The sequence below is a fragment of the Babylonia areolata genome, chromosome 14 (genome assembly GCF_041734735.1).
Source record: "Babylonia areolata isolate BAREFJ2019XMU chromosome 14, ASM4173473v1, whole genome shotgun sequence".
In the NCBI taxonomy this organism is placed as follows: Eukaryota; Metazoa; Mollusca; class Gastropoda; order Neogastropoda; family Buccinidae; genus Babylonia; species Babylonia areolata.
The window spans coordinates 12,032,504-12,054,053 of NC_134889.1; the positions used below are offsets into that span (position 1 = coordinate 12,032,504).

The following is a 21,550-nucleotide window of genomic DNA, read 5'->3' on the forward strand; positions in this document are numbered from 1 at the left end:
AATGTTGACCTATGGTTCTGAAATATGGGGACTTGGTGATAATAAAGATATCGAAAAGATGCACACTTTTGCTATCAAACGTTTTTTTAAAGGTACCTTTGCATGCATCGAACACTGTGTTATACAGAGAGACTGGAAGATACCCATTACATATAAGATCATATGTGAAATGTGTCAAATATTGGTTAAAATTCCTGCATCGAGACTTTGTAAACAAGTGTATGTTATGTTATTAAACGAACAAGAGGGACGGAAGGAAAATTGGGTATATTTGGTTAAGAAAACATTAACAATACATGGATTTGGAATCGAGTGGATGTGTCAGGGAGTTGGATGCGAAAAAAGATTTATTTCTGAATTCACAGAAATAGACTTATTGCTTCATATAAGCAAGACTGGCATTATGAAATGGAAACAAATGAAAAATACAGTTGGTTCTATCAGTTTAAAAGGGTTTTTGGAATATAAAAATATATCACAGTTGTAACCAACAAGTGGCATAGAATCAGTTTAACCAGGTTTAGGTTGAGATCTCTTGGATGCTCATAAGAATTGGTTTCAAATCAACCCATCCATACTCTCCCCTTGTCCGACGTGCGGTTTTATAAAGGAGAATGAGTTTCATTGCAAAGCGTATGCTGATATTCGTGAAAAATGTACTGTCTTTAAAACATGTTCTGCAAAGAATGAGGATCTGTTCAGTGTACGTAACGTACATCAGGAAAATTCAATCCAGTCTCTTGCGAAGTATACTGCCGAAGCATATAATCTTCGAAGAAAAAACATCACTCACTGTTGTTCTTAAAGAAACTGACTTTGTAAACTGGATGGTCGAAATTATGTAGTTTCCTTATCAATGGATTTTCAAAAATTGTATGTTTTGAATAGTCGTTTCATCTTTCTCTTTTTTTTTTCTTTTTTTTTTTTTAAAGAACTATTTTGTTGTTGTTTTGATTGTACCCCCATGTCATTAGGGCGGATAAGCTATTGACATTAAAAGAATTCTGAGTTCTCTCTCTCTCTCTCTGAAGCATTGAAGAGACTTCGAATAGTTATTTTTGTGAATGTTGTTGAGTATTGTAGTAGCTACTTTTGGTTGTTTTGTGATGTTGGTTTATCGTGTCAAGTCATTTTCTTCGTTTATTTTCCTGTATAACCCCCTTCAGTAAGGGGCTTTGGCCTTAATCTGAATAAAAGAACGTTGTCGTTATCGTTTATTGTTCTCTCTCTCTCTTAAAAACCCAGATGCCTTTGGTTTTTGATGTACTCTACAAATACTGATTCTGTGCGAAATCTTATTTGTGTAACGCGTTTAAAGTAGAGAAATTGCGCTGACATGATATTTAAAAAAAAAATAAAGATTACAAGACTGAAGATGTCTACACATACCCCTACACATGGGGCAAAGGCTTTTTGCTGAATAAACCATTCGTATTCGTAATCTCTCTGTGTGTATTTGTGTGCCTTCCACGAGCAAGCGCGTGCGTGCACACACTAACACACACACGCAAATACACACGCACGCATGCACGCAGACAAGCACGCGTACATGTTCATGCAACCACGCACACACATAATCACATACACACACATGCGCGCGCCCGCGCGCGCGTACACACACACACACACACACACGCACATACACACGCACACACGCGTGCACGCACACAAGCTCGCGAATATGTTCATGCAACCACGCACGCATGCACACACACACACACACATAAACACACACGCACATACACACATACACACGCACGCATGCACGCACACAAGCTCGCGTATATGTTCATGCAATCACGCACACACACAATCACATACACACTCGCACGTACATAATCACACACACACACACACACACACACACACACACACACTCCACACAGACAGACAGACAGACACACACGAAAACACACCATATTCACACTGATAAACATACACAGACATAGACCCATACATATGCACGCATGCACACACACACACACACACACACACACACACACACACTTGTACTCCGCGTCTGAACTGCTTTTACCCCCGTGATATTTCTGGATTCCCAGACCTACCCCCAGATGTACCAGAACTATCCCCGATCATTAAGAGGGTAATTCTGGGATATCACAAAATGACCCCCTCCTATCGTATTGCATTTTCATTTGATTTAAGCTCTTTTGATGTACTTCTTCCAAAAGTGAGAGGCTAGACTTGTATGGGATAGGTGGGGTGTCAATCTGGATGTACCATCGAGTAATATGTTTAAAGCCACACAAAATCTACCCCCGGGGGTAATATTGAGAAGGGGGTAAATCCAGTTCGTTATACCGGTGTCAAAGTTACAGACAAGGAGCTCTATTGTGGAAATATTTAGAACTTTGAATAAAACTGATTGTAAACCGCAGACGTATTTTCAAAATTTTTGACACGCATGCAGTTCTAGTTTTGTTGTACGCAGCAGAACTATAGGGATTTGATGAGAATAAACAGAACAGATTCCACTATTACTGCGAACGTTTACTGCGTGCCACAGATAAGAATCCACGCGACATGGTGTATGGCGAACTGGGCAGCTTTCCATTTTGGATTATATCAGTCGTAAATGTATTAGACATTGGTTTCGAATTCTGAAGCAACTTTTTGAAAGAAAGGGTCTAAAATATCTAAATGCATGAAATTGGAACTGCACTTGGCCAACCAAAGTTAAAGTGTTTTGGTGTGGGCAGGAGAAACTTTTTTTTCCCCAAAGAACAAGACTGTAAAGCTCCTGATGGTATCGATGGCATGACAACTTAGAAAACAGTGAAAGTTATTGATTATTTAAACAGTACAATTCTTGCTTTGGAAGAGGAAAATAGACATACATGGATGTTTTATGGATGAATAACATGTATGTTTTATGGATGAATAAATCGTCTGACACTTTCTCATTCGGATGTGAGTATCACAGATTAATGCTCAAGAAACACGAAAGCTGGAATTGCCCATTTTGAAGAAGCACACTTGGAACTGAAGTTCGCTTTATTATTTGCGAGTCAAAAGTATGAGGATATGTAAGTATTTATAGGAAACTGTAAAATTTGAAAATCAAAACATGAGTTTCAGAGGAGAGTATTCTTGATATTTCTAGGTTTCTATTTTAATCTTTAACCTCAGATATATATTTTGTTCTGAATGTAGACCAAATCCTACGAATGGTGAAGCAAGCGTATAGACAAAATTAGTTGACCTTATTATCATGAAACATAATTCAGTCCATGAATTAGCTAACTATTCATCATATCTTTAATTATGTAATTGGTAATATATTTGTCGAATGTGAACCCCAATTTGAAAGGGTGTGTCAGCAGCAGTCTTGCACTGACCTGAGCTTCAATGCGGGCCGCGGTTTCTGCGGACAGCTGGTCCTTGAGGAGGTGCACCTGGGCGATGGCCACCTGCGTCTGGTGCTGCTGCTGCTCCAGCTGCTGACGGATCAGCTGCACTTGGTGGTGGGTGCTCAGGGGCAGCTGACTCTTGCGTTCCTCCTCCTCCTCCCCCAACATCATGGGGGACCCCAGCGGGGAGGAGATCGTCGTTCCTCCAACCTGATTGAGAGTTTTGCATCACATATAATATTCTTTATATTTTTTTCCAAAATATTTTTTATTCATTCATTTTTTGCTTACAATGCACAAATCTCAATAGAACTAAACAGTACGAATACAATACATTACATTAACTGAATGCGTAACAGGAAAAGGTGTAACAAGACAAAGACGTATACAGAAGAAGAACATAGGGGGTGCATGGTGATATTCTGCACAAATCTTTTGTCACAATTCTAAATATGCACTTCGTTACAAACAAACAAACAAAAAAAAACAGTAAAAAAACCCCAAAAAAACAAAACAAACAACAACAACAAAAAAAAACATTAAAAAACGTGATCACAAATAAATAAATAAATAAATAAATACATAGATAAAATGGAAATATATATATATATATATATATATATATATATATATATATATATATATATAAAAGGAAAAAACTAGGGGCACTTTTTTGGTATGCACAGGTAGAAAATTTCTTCATTTGAGTGTCTATACTGCACTTTTTCGTCATCTAAATATGTATAACACTCGAGATATGAATTTGTATCACCACAAAACAAAGGACATTACAGGCAGAGCTGGCATAAAAATATCAACAGTAAGTAACAGAATAAAGTAACGCAAGGCAGGCAGAGAAGATCAGTTTCCTTTAACTAATACATTGTGAAACTAGTTTGACAAAGTTCACTGTTCTATCAAGTTCATGAATGGCAGCCATTTTATAACAAATTCATGCTTTTGCATGTTCAGTAGGTCTGCATGTTTTTTCAGTTTTATATCTAATCTTTAATTCTGCATCTGTATATAAAACATTTTCCAAGTAGTAGGATAAGATCTATTACGTCATCAGTTCTGCTGTTTTCTTCAGTTCCAAATAATATAAGCTTATTATTCAAATTTAAGTCAGCACAATTTTGACAATTTTCTATGATGATGCTTTGTAAATCTGCCAAAAAGATACCGAGTACTGGCAATCATACATGTAATGGTTTACAGTGTCCTCTCTACCACTGAAGTTGCATTTATCATTATTTATTAATCCCATGTTTTTTAGAATAGTATTTGTCACCAGAATTCTATGAAAAATTCTAATTTTAAACCATTTTAACTTAATATCGTTTATTTTGCAAATCTTTTTCAATATTTCTTCCCAGTCTAACTGCATATTTAACCCTGAAATATCTTCAAATTTGTTTCATGTTTCAAACAATTTTTCATGTGAATATTTGTCACCTTCTAACGTAAAAGAAGTATCGTCTGCGAACTGACTGATCTAAAATTCTGTATCTGCTATATGTGTATACCTTTAATTTCCTTGTCTTCCCTTGTTTTGCAAGCGAGTATTTCTAAACATAATACAAATAAGTAGGGTGATATCGGATCTCTTTGACGACATCCTCTGTTAACAGGGAAACTGTCAAATCTTTTTCTATAAACGATTACGTACAACATAATATATTTGTATGGAATGGGGATATCCATTTTCGTAAGTCTTCTCCAAATCGAAAAGATTTTAGAACATTGTTCATATAATTCCAGTTAGCTGAATCGAAAGCTTTTTTCAAAATCCGTTAATACAAATAATGCAGGAAACTTAATTTTCTTCCAAATAATGCATTATGTCATAAAGAGTCCTGAGATTATCTCCTATATACCTTCCTGGAACAAACCCCATTTTGGTAATATATTTTTTATTTTCTGTGCTATACAACCTGAAGCAATTTTGTAAGTAACATTCGATAACGATATTGCTCTCCAATTCTTTAAGCATTCTCGTGGTTTATCTCCATTTGGTAAGCAAACTATAATCCCTTCTTTTGTGTTGCTGACACTTCTCCATTTTCAAATCCTTCACTGATGGAATGAACCGCAAAACAACCCAGCCGTTTCAAAAGAAAACTTGAAGACGTTCAGTCATCCCATGAACCAGGGCTCTTATCATTTTGCATTTTCTTCAAAACTTTGGAAGCTGCTTCTATAGTGATTGGACCTTCTAACTCACTGGCTTCGTTTTCTGTTGATTTTGGCGAACTATTTATATAACTGTCAATGTCGATTCTAATAACTGGTCTCTGTGTATATAATTTTTCGTTGAAGTTTCTGGTTTCTTTCATCATACCTTCAGTTTCTTTTAACACTTCCCCTTTATCTGTAATCAACTTCATCATTTACTTATTTAATGTTTTCTTTTTCTAAGGAGCAAAAATATCTGTTTATGTTTTCACCTTGAGAAATCCAACGAGCTTTCGATCTAATAATAATACCTTCCATTTTTTATTTTCTAATCTCTTTCAATTCCTCTTGTTTTTCTTGCAATACTTTTTTTGTTGTTGTCAGATTCATTCAAGTGAAGTTTATTTTCCAGGACTGTTATGTCATATTCTAAATGTTTTTCCTGGTCTTTCTTATCTTTCCATATTTCTGGAGAACAATAACCTTTCCACACTGATACTCAATGACCCCCACCACCACACTCCGCCCTCACCCTCCCTCTTTTCCACATGCACAGGCGCACAAATACGAGCATGCACACATATACACACGCGAATGCCCCCCCCCCCCCATATACGCACACACACACACACACACACTTATTCTCACACACACACACACACACACACACACAGAGAGAGAGAGAGAGAGAGAGAGAGAGAGAGAGAGAGAGAGAGAGAGAGATATTCAAGATTCAAGATGATTTATTCATATAGGCCAAGGCCCCTAATGAAGGGGTATATGAACAGACAGCAATAAAAAAAAACAAAGAAAAACAAAAACATTTCACATAACATACATGAAAAACTCGATATAACATAAGTTCAAATGAAAAAACTAGCCTAGCAACAAAACAGTGTTTTCATGACGTAATAGTTTCTCGGACTTTGAAAGCTTTATATAAATACAAAGCAAGGTTTCTAACAATTTCACAGGATGTTGAGGACATTAACAAGTTCAATTTAAACATATTTGGTTGCCTATAATATTTAGGCTTAATAAATGATTCTCGAATATTCCTCAAAGCTGGACAACAAAGGACAAAGTGCATTTCATTTTCTATCGAATCTTTGCATAATGGACAAATCAGATCAGTGTCATTACATATTCTGTATCTATAATGATGAACCGCTAGCTCAGAAATACCTAGTCTGAATCTTGTTGTTATATATTTCAAATGTCTATCCATATTTAACATCAGGTAAGGTTTCAAGTCTGGGCCATTGCTGAAATTCCTATAAAAATCAAATCTTTCACTATTTTGAATATGATCAGACCATTTCTGCCATCTACAATCGATCAAACGTTGCCGAAAAGCACAAATAAATGACTGAATGCTGCCAACACCTTGGTTTAACCAAACAAAACAAAACCCATACTCAAATAAACAGTGACGTATTTTTGTTACCCAATTTACTTTGCCTCTAGTATCTAAATCAAATAGCATATCATAAGCTTTACGAGGTAATCTGTTGGCATCCATTTCTAATAACCTTAACCAATAACGAATACATTTAACTGCAGCAACTAAATACATCGGGTACCGATTTGTTTCTCCATAAACTAAATCATTAGGAGTTTGCCTTTCAACACCTAAAAATGTCTTCAAAGCAAAAGTATGAACTGATTCACAATGAACAGCGGCTCTATCTAGGCCCCACAACTCCGAACCGTATAACACAACTGGCTGTACCTGAGCATCAAACAGCTTAATAAATAAATCAAAAGAGGTATTATTGAACACATGTAACTTTTTCATAATACAGATTAAAGCATTTTTAGCCCTACTTGCTAAATCTTTACAAGCACCAACAAAACTCAAACGTGTGGAGAAAAATATTCCCAAATATTTATAAACGTTAACAACTGGCATTAACTCATCACCATACAACCACCTTTCCCTGCTACTCAGATAACCACCCTTACGAAATACTATGATATTGCTTTTAGTCATGTTTACTCTTAATTGAAGTGAATCTGCCGCACGGTGTAAAGAATTCAGTTGTGTTTGTAGACCTACAACAGTTTCTGACATCAAAATAACATCATCAGCTAACAGAAGTATAAACAATTCAAAGGCATCAACTGAAAATACAGCTCCATGTCTCCCATTCGTAATTACCTGAATTGCAAGTTCGTTTATGAAGAGAGAAAATAAAATTGGGCTACAAGGATCACCCTGTGTAACCCCTACTGTACAGTTGATAAATTCAGTCAGTTTGGCACCACAACGAACTCTAGCTCTTACTACATTATACATACTTTTAATACAATTATAAAGTTTACCTCTGATGCCATTCCTTAGTAAAACAGGCCATAAAAGATTTCGGTTAATAGAGTCAAACGCTTTTTCAAAATCAATGAAAGTGACATACAATTTACGATTAAAGGAGAACTGTTTCTGAACAAGTGAAAGCAACGTAAACATGTGGTCTACTGTAGAATATCCTTTTTTAAATCCAGCTTGATGCTCACCAGTGATATTATTTTCGTCAACCCATTCCTGTAATCTTTTATTGATAATTATTCCATACAATTTACAACTTACATCACCTTTAGGAGAGAGAGAGAGAGAGAGAGAGAGAGAGAGAGAGAGAGAGAGAGAACAAGTGTGACATAGTCGACTTCTGCACAAGATTAAAACGATTGCCATAACTGGTCATAATTTTTATGTACAATTATATCGAAGACTTTTTTTTTCTTTTATCACACAGACAAATAGAAATAAGAGTAGGAAACACATATTCAAGTTCACGACCACTTGAAACGGGCTTGCCTCAAGGATCAGTCACTGCACCTATGTTATCTAACAGATTGACAGCAGATCTACCGAATTTACGGGAAAAAAATCCTCCAATGTTATCGCACTTTGCTGATGATATCTGTTTGCGGATGAAGGTGATGATGAAACGCAAAACTCCATCCAGGGTAATGGACAATATAAAGAAGGTTTACCAGCGCAAAATTGATGAAATTAGCAAATTCAAGATAGAAAATGGACTAATCCTATTAATGAAGAAAACGAGCATGATGCTTTTTAACTCGGGATATAATCCAGAAAACCTCCTTGTATACGGTATTGTCATAAATTATAAGCAGACTGTCAAATTTCTGAGAGTTTATCTAACATCCAAACTTACCTGGAGTTTTCTCAAGGTTGTTAACAGACAACCCTGGGAATGTCAAAGCACTTGTATCTTTGTCAACCACACTTGTACGTTCAAAGCTGACATAATTATGCTCAGGAGTCGTTCTTCAGTGCACCACAATGTCCATTAAAAGTCACAAAGTATATGCTGCAAAGCTTATGAACTCGCCCCAGGAGTGCCATCACACACATCAACACCAGGGACTTATAATAGAGAAGCAGGTGTTTTACGCCTTGATGAACACAGAACAGTATCTGCCACAAAATATGTTTTAAGAAGTTCAGTTTATGACACTTTATCCAAACTGAAGTGTTCTTAAAAAGGGCCAGAACAATCCAGTCCTCAAAGTCAATCAATACGTTTACTGAAGATATCCTCATCGATTCAGAAGTTGATGTAAAAATATTGCTGTTAAACCGTCATACCATCATGGGAATTCAGAAAACCCAACTTTGATACGGATTACACGAACGTGCAAAACAACAGCAGCAAAAAAGAATTACCTAATATACTCCCAACTTTGATACGGATTACACGAACGTGCAAAACAACAGCAACAAAAATAGAATCACCTAATATACTGAAGAGCTCCGTATGCTCTCATATAGAAAACACGAGAGGCAAGGCCTTCAAGATTTACTTGTGATACACTTTTAAAAAATCTAATCGTTGAAATGTGTTCTGTATTTGTTATTATATAGCTTCGGGTTAAAAAGAAGAAGAAGAAGAAAGCGCCGAAGACAGGATCGAACCCCGCGTGTTCGGGTGAGAAGAAACTGTCTTACTCAATACACTATGATGGCTCCTTAACTGACGTTCAAAAATTTAACATTTAAACATACTTTTTTAAGGGCGATAAATCGATTGCGGTATTCGCAGTGAGAACGTTGTTTAACTCACATTATTCTGGTGTATCTTGGGAGTTAAAAACATCTTTAAGGTCAATTAAAAATTCTTTTTAAGTCCGCGGTAAAGGAGACGTGGCTATCGCCGTAATCACACTGCAACATTTAGCCGTTTTCTCTGGATCTAGATAAATGTACAAGTTCAGTTACACCCGTCGGGAATGTACGACACGGTCAATTCAATTTCTCTTTTATGTTCATTCTAGTTTTATAGTTTTAAAGTTGATATGAAAAATGAGTATTCTGTTAAACTAATAACAAGTACAAGTACTTCTAAACGTCGTATGAAGTGAAAAGGACTTAAATTTTGAGAAAAGACAAGACTGGAAATTTTTACGTTTCATCAAGAGTATTACCTCTCATGGTTTATTGTTTTAAACCGTGAATTCCGACTGATTTTGTTGATATTTTTATGGCACTTTGGGGCATAATCCAGTAAGTAATGAGGCGTTCACAAATATTTCTCTGAATAAATATTTAATGGTCTCCTTCTCCAACTTTCCATCACATGTTATCGTGTATTGTCGATTGATTCAAAATCAGTGAAACGCGCACTTAGATCTGCAAATCAAAAACTTCCGCACTGAGATTATTACTGAAATAAAGCACTGTGTAAATCTATTGTCGATCAAAGGCATTCATGTAATTTTCATTTGAGTGCCTTCTCACTGTGGGATTTTTTTTTCAAATGAAAGTTCAGGTCTGTCTATATCTTGCAGCAGATATGGCCAGTACACTGCACACGTCAAATTTATTACTAGTACAAATGTAACAACACCATGTTTGCCATTTACAACTAATAAGCCTTTAGAGAAAAAAAAAAAAAAAAATCCACTAACACTTCCAACAGCCCAATCCATATATAGCCAAATCCATATTGAAACAAAGTAGAACCTTCGTTACCCAGTTATTCATTCCCTTAAATCTAAACCACCTAACATTTCATAGGCTTTATACGTTACCTTCCATTTGCAAAATTTTAAGCCAGTTGCGAATACAGCTCACAGCAAAGTTTACATATACTGGATAGCGATTTGTTTCGCCATAATTTTATTTTAAAGTAGGTCATTCGGTGTTCGCATATCTACTCATAAAAATTTCTTTGAAGCCAATAAATGAACTGATTCACAATGTAAAACGGCATTATCCAGTCCCAGTCTCAGACCCATATTGTACAATTGGTTGTATTTGACAATTAAACAGATTAATAAACAAGTGGAATTAATTATTGTTCGATATATCTAACCTTTTCATATTACGGATCAAAGCATTATTTCCTTTACTTGCTAGTTCCTTGCATGCATCAACAAAACTCACATGGGTAGAAAAAAGAATTCCTAAATTCCTATATAATTACAGACATAAACAACAGGCACTGCAACAGCATCATAAAGCCATCGTTCTCTCATGCTTAATTATCCACCCTTCCGAAATATTATGACGTTGTTTTATGGCTGTATGACATATTTAACCAAAGAGACTTAGCTGCACGATGTAAGCTATTCAATTGTGTTTGCAAACCCATGTCTGAAATCAAAACAATAGCATCAGCTAACAAAAGAATAAAGAAATCAATTGTATCAAACGAAAACATGGTACTGTTTCTACCATTACAAATCACTTCTATTGATAATCCATTTTTTAACAAAGAACAAGTATTGGGCTACATGCGTCACCTTGTTTCACTCCAGATGGACATGAAATATAATCTGTCCATTTGAAATGAAATTATGGTGCTTAGAGCCTCGCCGACCACTAAGGCCATCTCAAGGCTATTGCCGCGTCAATTACTACTACAAGGCTAAAAAAAAACAACCAATTAAAACGAGAAACCACTTCAAACTTTCCACTCCAAAGTTTAAAAAAAAAAACTTTCATAGTTTAAAACCTTCAAATCTGGTTAAAAAGGTTCACTTCTTTTAAGAAGTCCATCAGCGCCCACGGAGGGACATCACGAAACAAAGTCTTCAAAGAAACCGCCGTGTAATGTCTGCGTCTAACGTCATGCAGATCCCAACAGTCAAGGAGCACGTGTTTCACGGTGAGAGGCTCGTCACAGGGAACGCATCGAGGGGCCTCCTCCCCCTTCAACAAGTAAGAATGAGTAAAAAAAGTGTGCCCCGTACGCAGTCTGCACAGCACAGATTCCTCCTTTCTGTTCTTCACCCCCGAAGGGAGGGTCTCCCCCAGGTCCGGACGGATCTGGAAGAGCTTGTTGTCTATCTGGGTGTTCCATTTCTCTTGCCAAAGATCTTTAACGTAAGAATTGACCTTCCGCTTCATGTCTGTATAGGGTACCAAGGATCTGGACAATTCTTTCTTTACAGCGTTCCTGGCCAGCAGGTCCGCCCTTTCGTTACCACGAATGCCAACATGTCCGGGAACCCAGGCCAACACAACCTCGTATCCTTTCTTCGTTGCGAGAGTAAAAGTTTCATAAAATTCCAGCAGTTTGGGATGAGTGATATTCCTGCAGGCGATCGCCTCCAGGGCTGATAAGGAGTCGGAAAAGATCATGAATCTCTTCTGTTTGGAAGAGAGAACCATTTTTAACCCCAGGACCAGTGCGGTCAGTTCCGCGGTGTATACCGAGCTGTCAGACAGGATGTGTTCCGTTGAGGGCCGGCCAGGAAAGGCGGGACAGAACGCAGATGCGGCGACTCCGTCCTCTGACTTGGAACCGTCAGTGAAGATGCCTTGAAAGGTGGGGAATTTGTGGCACAGTTCCGAAAAGTAGGTTCTGTAGGCCAGAGAGCTGGTGGTGTCCTTACGGTACGAGGCCAGATCGAATCAGACCTCAGGTGTTGTAAAGGTCCACGGGGGGCTGTCAGGGAACTTAGAGAAATCTGAGATGCCACCGACATCCAGATCGGCATTTTCCAAGTGCGGCTGAATGCGGAGTCCGAGAGGAGGTATGCAGTTTGGGTTGTCTGTAAATTTCTTATCGAAAGGGTTGTTGAATACAGCATCGTAAGCAGGGTTTGTAGGTTCCGAAAACAATTTCAAATAATAGTTCAGGGTCAGCTTCAGTCTGCGGTTGGAAAGAGGTGGTTCCCCCGCCTCTGCATACAGGCTGTGCACAGGGGTGGTGCGGAAAGCACCCAAGCTGAGACGGAGCCCTTGGTGGTGTACAGGGTCCAACAGTTTCAGGTAGGACGGTCTGGCCGAGCCGTATACAACACTTCCATAATCCAGTTTGGACCGGACCAGGGCTCTGTAGAGGTGCAAGAGAGTCCTCTTATCAGCACCCCAGTTTGTGTGTGCCACAACTCGGATGATGTTCAGGGCTTTTAGGCAAGATATTTTCAGCTGTTTAATGTGGCTGAGAAAATTCAGCTTCTGATCGAAGACGACCCCTAGAAATCTGGCTTCCTTGACCGCCGGGATGGTGGATGTTCCCAGACGGATTTCAGGGTCCTGATAGAATTGGCGAAAATTATGAAAGTGGATGCATTCAGTTTTGGAGGACGAAAATGTGAAGCCATTCTCCTCTGCCCAACACTGGATTTTGTTGACGCAGAGCTGAAGCCGTCGCTGGATGCTGGCGTACGTGCTGCCGGTTGCATATAAAGCAAAATCATCCACGAACAGCGAGCTGTCCGATCCTTTCTGAACGGATTGAACGATGTCATTAATTTTGATACTGAACAGAGCAGGCGACAGGATGCTCCCCTGCGGGACACCCAGCTCCTGCTCGTGAATGTCGGACAGGGTGGTGCCGACTCTCACCTGGAATTGTCTGTCTTGTAAAAAATTGTGGATAAACTGAGGCAGGTGTCCTCGGAAGCCGAGCTTGTGCAAGTCGGAAAGAATACCAAATTTCCACGTGGTATCGTAAGCTTTCTCCAGGTCAAAAAATATGGCCACCACATGTTGTTTGTTGACGAAAGCATTTCTTATCGTGGTTTCCAGACGAACCAGATGGTCAACGGTAGAGCGATGCTTGCGGAAACCGCACTGTTCCTTCGCCAGAAGGCCGTCGGTCTCTAGTTTCCACATCAGTCTACCGTTGACCATCTTCTCCATCAGTTTGCAGACGCAGCTGGTCAGTGCAATTGGGCGGTAGTTGGAGGGGTTCGAGGGGTCTTTTCCCGGTTTCGGCAGCGGGATTATGAGGGCTTTCCGCCAGGAGGGTGGAAAGAAGCCTGTGACCCAGATGTGGTTATAAACTTTAAGCAGGGTGTCCAGACAGGTTTGGGGAAGGTGCTTTAGGAGTTTATAATGGACTTCGTCCATTCCTGGACAGGAATCCGTACAGGTCTGAAGGGCAGATTTAAGTTCGTTCATTGTGAAAGGAAGGTTGTAATTCTCTGTGTTGTCGGAAAAGAAGTTACATGGTGTTTTTTCTGACAGGTTTTTGGTTTTAAGAAAGCGAGCAGATTTGTTAGCAGATCTCGAGTTCTGTTCTATTGTGGAGGCAAGCAAATTGGCAACTGCTTTCTTCTCTGTGACCAGAGCGTCTGAAAGTTTAAGATGGTGGAAGGTCGGGCATGCGTTTTTGCCCTTAATTCTTTTTAAAACCCTCCACACTTTCTTCTTGGGTGTGTTGGAGGTTAAGGAAGAGCAGAAATCTCTCCAAGACTTCCTCTGGCTCTTTTTAAAAACATACCTGGCTTTCGCCCTCAGCTGTTGATGGGTTCGAACGCTATCGGACTCCGGTCTCCGAAAGACGCGTCGCTGCGCTCTCTTCCGAGACTTGCGGGCCTCCCGACATTCCGCGTTGAACCAGGGCGTTCTAGGGACCTGAGGCTTGGAGGTAGACGATGGGACTGCTGCTTTGGCGCAATCTAAAACGATCCGAGTCAGAGCGTCAGCAGGGTCCTTGCTTTTCAATACTGTTTCTTCCTGCAGCTCAGCTCTTATCTTGGTGGTAAAAAAAACTCCAGTCTGCTTTGTCGTAGTACAGGCGGTCAGGCAGAGAGTCACCTTCTCCATCTGTGGGGCGGAGGATGACAGGAAAGTGGTCACTCCCGTGCAGATCGTCGTGCACTTTCCACTCGTAGTCCAGGACCAACGATGGATCGCAGACCGACAGATCTAAACACGAGAGCTTTCCAGAGGACAGATGCAGGTAAGTGGGAGACTTGTCGTTAAGACAGCACAAGTCCATGTCAGAGAGAAGGTTTTCTAAGAGAAGACCTCGGGCTGATGTCATCTCACTTCCCCAGAGCGGGGAGTGTCCGTTGAAGTCGCCCAACAGTAAAAACGGACGTGGGAGCTGGTCGACCAGGTTCATGAGGTCCTGCCTCAGAACACGGACGGAAGGGGGAAGGTAGAGAGAGCAGACAGTGATGGTTTTCTCGAGCGTGACTCTGACTGCCACCGCCTGTAAAGGGGTGCTTAAAAGAACTGTACTGTATAAAAGGGACTTTCGAATAAAAAGAGCGACACCTCCCGTCAACCCCTCTTGCTTCGGTTGAGCGGGTTTAAAAACGGAGTTAAAACCAGAGAGAGATAAAACCTTGCCATCTCTTTGCAGAGTCTCCTGCAGTGCCAGCACTGAAGGTTTCAAAGCACGACAAAGCAGCTGGAGTTCCTGGAAGTTGGCACAGAATCCCCGGATATTCCAGTGGATCACTGCCATTAAAAAGGTTTTTTTTAAAAAAAAATTAAAAAAATAAAGCAGCAGCCTATTCCATCGCTACCCCCTGCTCCTCCACTTGCGGTGGCTCAAGGTCCGCCAGGATGGAATATTTGTTCTTTGACATAAATTTTTCAGGTTCCGACCGGGTCGAAATATCCACCACCTCGGCCCCTCCCGATCCCGCCGTGGCCGCAGCCCTCCCCTCCTTGAGTTTTGGAGGTGCGGGGGGCTTCCGGCCACTTCCGCCAGCCCGAGGGCCAGGCAGACGAGAGGCGGGGCGAGGGGGGCCGGGGGGTGGGGTGGGGCGGGAGGCGGACAACGTGCCTCCGCCCGAGGCTTTTCTCTCCCGCCCAGCAGCCCCTGAGGACTGCTGCGCAGGATGGGAAGGGGTGGACACAGCGCCTCCACCCAAGGCCAACGGTTCCGACGAGGCGGTTAAGTCGTCCGTCTGCGTTCCTGTGGACGTCGTCTGGACTGCGACGTCCACCGTCCCGGATCTGACGACAGAGGCATACGACGTCCTAGGCGACGCGGCCTCCACCTGTTTCCTTGCCTCAAAGAAGGAAATTTTCTGTTCTGTCTTGACTTTCTGAATTTGTTTTTCTTTCTTCCAGGCGGGGCAGTCCTTCGATGAGGACGGGTGGCCACCTCCGCAGTTCGCACACAGGGCTGAACTGACGCAATCGCCCTGGTGCGCCGCCTTCGAACAGGTGCCACACGCCTCTTCCTCCTTACATCTGTCTCTCACGTGTCCGAATTTCTGACACTTAAAGCATCTCAGAGGGGACGGTACGTACAGGCTGACATTAACTAGCAGGTATCCGACCCGAATGTCCTTGGGGACATCCGGGCAGCAGAAGGTGAGGAAGAAAGTGTTGGTCGGGACTCTGTCCGACCCCTTCCTCACCGTCACCCTGTACACATCGGTCACTCCCTGAGAGGACAGTTCGCTCTTGATCTCGGCCTCAGACACACCTTTCAACTCCGGGCATCTGATGACTCCCTTAGAGCAGTTGAGACCTTTGTGAGGGGAAATCTTCACAGCCCTATCCACGAAAGTGGTCGCCTTCAGAAGGAGCTGTGTCTGTCTTTTGGATTCTGTCTGTACTAAAAACGCTCCGCTCCTCAGCCTCTTGATGGATCTGAGCGATCCTGCCAGGCACTGAAAGCCCTTCTGGACAGCGAAGGGGCTGAGAGCTGACAAGGGCTTGTCGTCATCAGCGCCCTCCATCACTAGCCATGATGGCCAAAAACCAGAGGTCTCGACGACCTCCGACTCAGAGTCTGAGTCGTCCGTTCCCTGTCGTCGTCTTTTTCCGAGTTTGGGGGGGTGTATTTGTTTAGGATTCATGTTGAAAGAAAAATGTGAATTCATCCCTCCCTTACCCACCCACCATGGGGTCCAACTTAGGGGCCAGGGTCAAGGGAACACCAGCTTGACCCCTTCCAGGTTTCGGGAGGGATATACAACCAGCAGCCCAGCTCCAACGTGCTCCCCCCCGATCATGCCCAGCTCCCGGGGACAGAGAGCCGAGCACTACGGGGGTTACCTTCGTCAGCCACTAAACTGCCAGTCTTGACCCAGCCCCACGAAGGGGTAGCCGATTGACACACACGGGCCAATGTGTGCCGCCTGTCTTAGGAGAGGTCCGAGCCAAAGGGATGTGTTGAGAGCAGCGTGCTCTCTCAATCCCCAGGATCTCATTCCCCTCCATCACAGGTCGCGCCGCACGGCAAACACGGCGGGCCTAAAGAAGGCCGCAGAGAAAAAAAGAATGTGGAAAAGAAGGCTTGATGGGGAGCTGAGGACAGAAAAGAGGCGGTAAAAAGAAGAACAAAGAATAGCGAAAGGGACAGTGGGTCACGTTTAGTTTGGGCCTCACTCACGACCTGTTCGGCATGGGAAGCCCTATCAGGGGCATCAGTACAAAACCACCACTTATTCAGCCCTAACAGCTACGATGGCTATGTAGGCTGTCAATTAAGACCTGGGACCAGAGCACCAAACCCCAAGAAGCACTGATGCCCCCGCCGACATAGCTCGCTCGATCACTGGCCACTAAGCCTCCCGACCACGACAAGGTAGTGACCCTCCCGGGAGTGGGTCAGGAGAACACCAGCCTGACCCCCTCCAGGTTTCGGGAGGAATCTGTCCATTTGCCACCTTACCGGACTCTAGCCTTGACCACATCATACATGCATGTAATACAGCTGTACAATGTACCTGTTATACCATTTTAAAAAGAACTGCCCAGAGAAGATTTCTGTTTCTGGAATCAAAAGCCTTTTCAGAGTATAAAAACACTACATATGAAAATTTTGTACTAGAGCTAATGAAGTAAGCATGTATACGACTGTTGAATATCCCCTTTTAAGCCCAGCTTGACACTCAACTGTAATATTATTTTCTTCCACCTACTTCACTCCTTACGTCAGTCAAAGAAATTCCCATGAAAGTTGTTTGGTCGTTTATATCACCCTTCATAAAAATCGGTTGGAAAACAAGATTCTGTCCACATATCTGGAAACATACCATTGTCGACAAGTTTATTAAACATTCTAAAGAAAAAACGCACAACCTGCTCACATGAGTTCTTAAATAATTCGACAATAATGTCACCGAGGCCAGGTGCTTTTCGACATTTTGATTTTCTAAAGGCAAGTGGTATTTCTGCTTCAGAGATCAGACGAATCAAATAGTTCCCTGACTCAAGATCAGGCCTGTCAGAGCCCAGAACACTATCAACGTTCTTCTCTAACAGGGCTTGAAATGCTAAAACCACGTGTTAACTGAAATGGTATTTATATGCTGTTTTTTTAAATGAAGCTCCACATACATCATCCCGAAATTGTCTTTGACTATCAACTATCATCAAAACTTTATCCTGCATTGTTTTGTGTTTTCCCCCCTTTCCCCTCTGAAATAGATATTTATACTCGCGTCTACGAATTACAAATTCCTTACTATCTTTGACGTTTAATGTACGACAACAACTTTCAAAATTTCAAAATAGTCTCTTTTAGAAATGCACATTCATGATCAAACCGGTCATTTGTCTTCTTATCGTTGGCAGGAGATACACTCTTCTTTGTACAGTCTGCACTTTCTCTGACACAGTCCCTGAACTTTCGATGAGCGTCATTAAAATCGGTGTCGGTTAAATCAACTATTAACGCGTATCTTCATCACATAAAGTGGTGGTATATAAATGGGCATATTTATTATTCCATATTTTATGTGTATTACAATGCTTTTCGTTGACATTAACAACACACTAGTTTTAGTTTGGAAAAACAACCCGCATTGTTATGGTCACAACCAATACGTTTCGATAACAGATAATTCACATGAGTCATAAAACTTTGCAAAAAGTTCATCTAAAAAGATATGAAAATCAACGATACTAAAAGTAGGCTGCTTCCAAAGTCAGTTATATATATATATACATACATATATATATATATATATATATATATATATATATATATATCTGTGAGTGTGTGTGTGTGTGTGTGTGTGTGTGTTCCCGAACACCGCCTCTTTGTGTCCAAGTTTATACTTCACATTCTGCTCATGAGAAGACCCCATGGTCAGAAGACTGCAAAGAGGCTGAATGTTTCCAAGCTGAAAAGCAGCAAGGCTGCAGAAGAACTCATCGACAACCTTGAAGGCAGACTGCCAAACACACCACAGGAAGACGGGACCAGCGTTAAGGAACAGTGGATCGCCTTCAGAGACGCTGTCTACACTACTGCCCTCGAACATCACAGACCAGCAAACCGAAGAGACCAATACTGGTTCGATGAGAATGATGATGAAATACAGGCACTGATAACAGAGAAAAATCATGTGGTTCGTCCGTCGGGATCGACGAGGACCATCTAGTCATCCTGGGGGTGGGTGGGTTGGGCTCTGTGGGTGCGCAGATGACTGGTCAGGCCAATCGACGCCCGAAAGGTTCTGACGCAGTGTGGACAGGGGATGGTGGCGGCTGTCGGGGACTTGCTGGCACTGCTTTTCCTGGCCTGTCCGCGTTACTCTGCTGCAGCGATTCTGTTGGCCTCGCAGGATTTGGCGCATTTGTGGACAGCTGAACGCCACTTTGGTTTGTCCATTGCATTCAGCTCCCATGTGTCGTGGCTGATGTTGAAGGCCTTCAGAGAAGCTTTCAGAGTGTCTTTGAAGCGCTTCTTTTGGCCTCCATGGGAGCGCTTGCCATGTTGGAGTTCGCCGTACAGAAGTTTCTTGGAGAGCCGGTGGTCTGGCATGCGAACTGCATCGCCTGCCCAGCGCAGCTGGGCCTGCATCAAGATGGTGTAGATGCTGGGCAAGTTTGCACGAGTGAGCACCTCTCTGTCAGGGATCTTCTCTTGCCACTTTATGCCGAGAAGTTTTCTAAGGCTGGTGGTGTGGAAGTGGTTCAGCTTTTTCGCGTGGCGTTTGTAGACCGTCCATGATTCACATCCATAGAGCAGTGTGCCGAAGGCAGCGCTGGCTTTGGCGAGTCTGGCATTCACCTCGTCGTCGATGACAACTGTGCGAGAGAGTGTACTGCCCAGGTATGTGAACTTGTCCACCGCGTTCAGTCGTTGCCCGTTGATGAAGATGTTTGGTTCAACGTAAGGCTTTCCTGGAGCTGGCTGGTGCATCACCTCAGTCTTCTTTGTGCTGATTGTGAGGCCAAAGTTGTCACAGGCAGCAGAGAACTTGTCGACACTGTGTTACATGTCAGCTTCAGAGGCAGCGTTGAGAGCGCAGTCACCAGCAATCAGGAAGTCGTTGACGGTGTCTGTACTCACCTTGGTTTTTGCTTGAAGCCTCCTGTGATTGAAGAGTGAGCCATCTGTGCGGTACCTGATGCCAATGCCTACGTCAGCGTCTCTGAAGGCATCTGTCAGCATGGCTGAAAACATTAGACTGAACAGGGTGGGGGCAAGAAAACACCCTTGCTTGACTCCGTTGGAGACAGGGAATGGTTCTGAAGTCTCTCCGTTGTCTTGGACTCGGGCCAGCATCCCATCGTGTAGTTGCCGCATGATGGTGATGAACTTTCTGGGACATCCGTACTTCGCCATGATTCTCCAAAGGCCATCTCTGCAAACAGTATTGAAGGCCTTAGGTCAGATCGACATAGGTGGAGTAAAGGTCGGCGTTCTGCTCCTGGAGCTGCATGGCAGCAAACACCATGTCGATAGTCCCGCGTTCTTTCCGGAAGCCACACTGGCTCTCTGGTAGGACACCTTGCTCAAGGTGCGCTATGAGACGGTTGAGTAGCACTCTGGCCAGAGTCTTACCTGCGACAGACAGCAGGGATATTCCACGATGGTTGTCACAGGCCTGACGATTTCCTTTGCGCTTGTACAGGTGTATGATGGAAGCGTCTTTGAAGTCCTGTGGAACCGCCTCATGCTGCCAGATGAGCTGAAAAAGCTGATGAAGCTTCTCAGTCAGCGCCATACCACCTTCTTTGTAGACCTCAGCTGGAATGGAGTCTGAGCCAGGGGCTTTGCCATAGGATAGCAGACGGATAGCTTTCTGGGTCTCCTCCAAAGTTGGAATGGCATCCAACGACTCACTGACTGGCACCTGGGGGAGTCAGTCGATGGCTTCATCACTGATGGTGGAAGGGTGGTTCAGTACGCTGTCAAAGTGTTCAGCCCATCTCTCAAGGATCCCGTCCTTGTCAGTGATCAGGGTAGAACCATCAGCACTGAGGAATGGAGCAGATCCGGAGGTGGTGGGACCATAGCCTTCTTTCAGGCCGTTATAGAAGTTCTTCATGTCGTTCCTGTCTGCAAAGCCCTGGATCTCATCAGCTTTGTTGTTCAACCAGGAATCTTGCATCTGCCGCAGCTTCAGCTGGATGGTGCTGCGTGCGCTCTTCAGTATGTCTTTCTTTGACTGTGACTTGGGATCTTCAATGTGGGCTCTGTAGGCTTGGCGTTTGTCTTCTAGCAGCTGCTTGATCTCAGTGCAGTTCTCATCAAACCAGTCTTTGTGCTTCTTGGCAGAAGGCCCAAGGCACTCCATGGCAGTGTTGTACACCGTCTCATGCAGTGCGACCCATGCTGCCTCCACATTCTGGTTGTCCAGACTTAAGGCGTTCCTCCAGGGTGTCAGCAAAGCTCTGCTTGATGTTGCCTAGCTCCAGCTTGTTGACATTCAGGCGTTTGGGTGCTTTCATGCCCTGAGGCCGTCTCTTGGGCTGGATTCGGAGGTTGAGCTTGGAGACGATAAGGCGGTGGTCTGTCCAGCACTCGGCGCCGCACATGGCCCTCGTGACTCGTACGTCCTGCCTGTCCCTCTTCCTGACGATGACAAAGTCG

General features: G+C 42.7%; 1 protein-coding gene across 5 annotated transcripts in view; it reads right to left on the reverse strand.

The window, feature by feature from the left end:
* Positions 1 to 21,550, reverse strand: part of LOC143289820 (carboxyl-terminal PDZ ligand of neuronal nitric oxide synthase protein-like) — a 418,763-nt gene that overhangs the window by 14,890 nt on the left and 382,323 nt on the right. For all 5 annotated transcript variants that reach the window (XM_076598986.1, XM_076598991.1, XM_076598989.1 and 2 more), the window contains one exon: positions 3,360 to 3,581. In XM_076598986.1, coding sequence (XP_076455101.1) covers positions 3,360 to 3,581 — 222 coding nt within the window. The remainder of the gene's footprint in view (positions 1 to 3,359; positions 3,582 to 21,550) is intronic.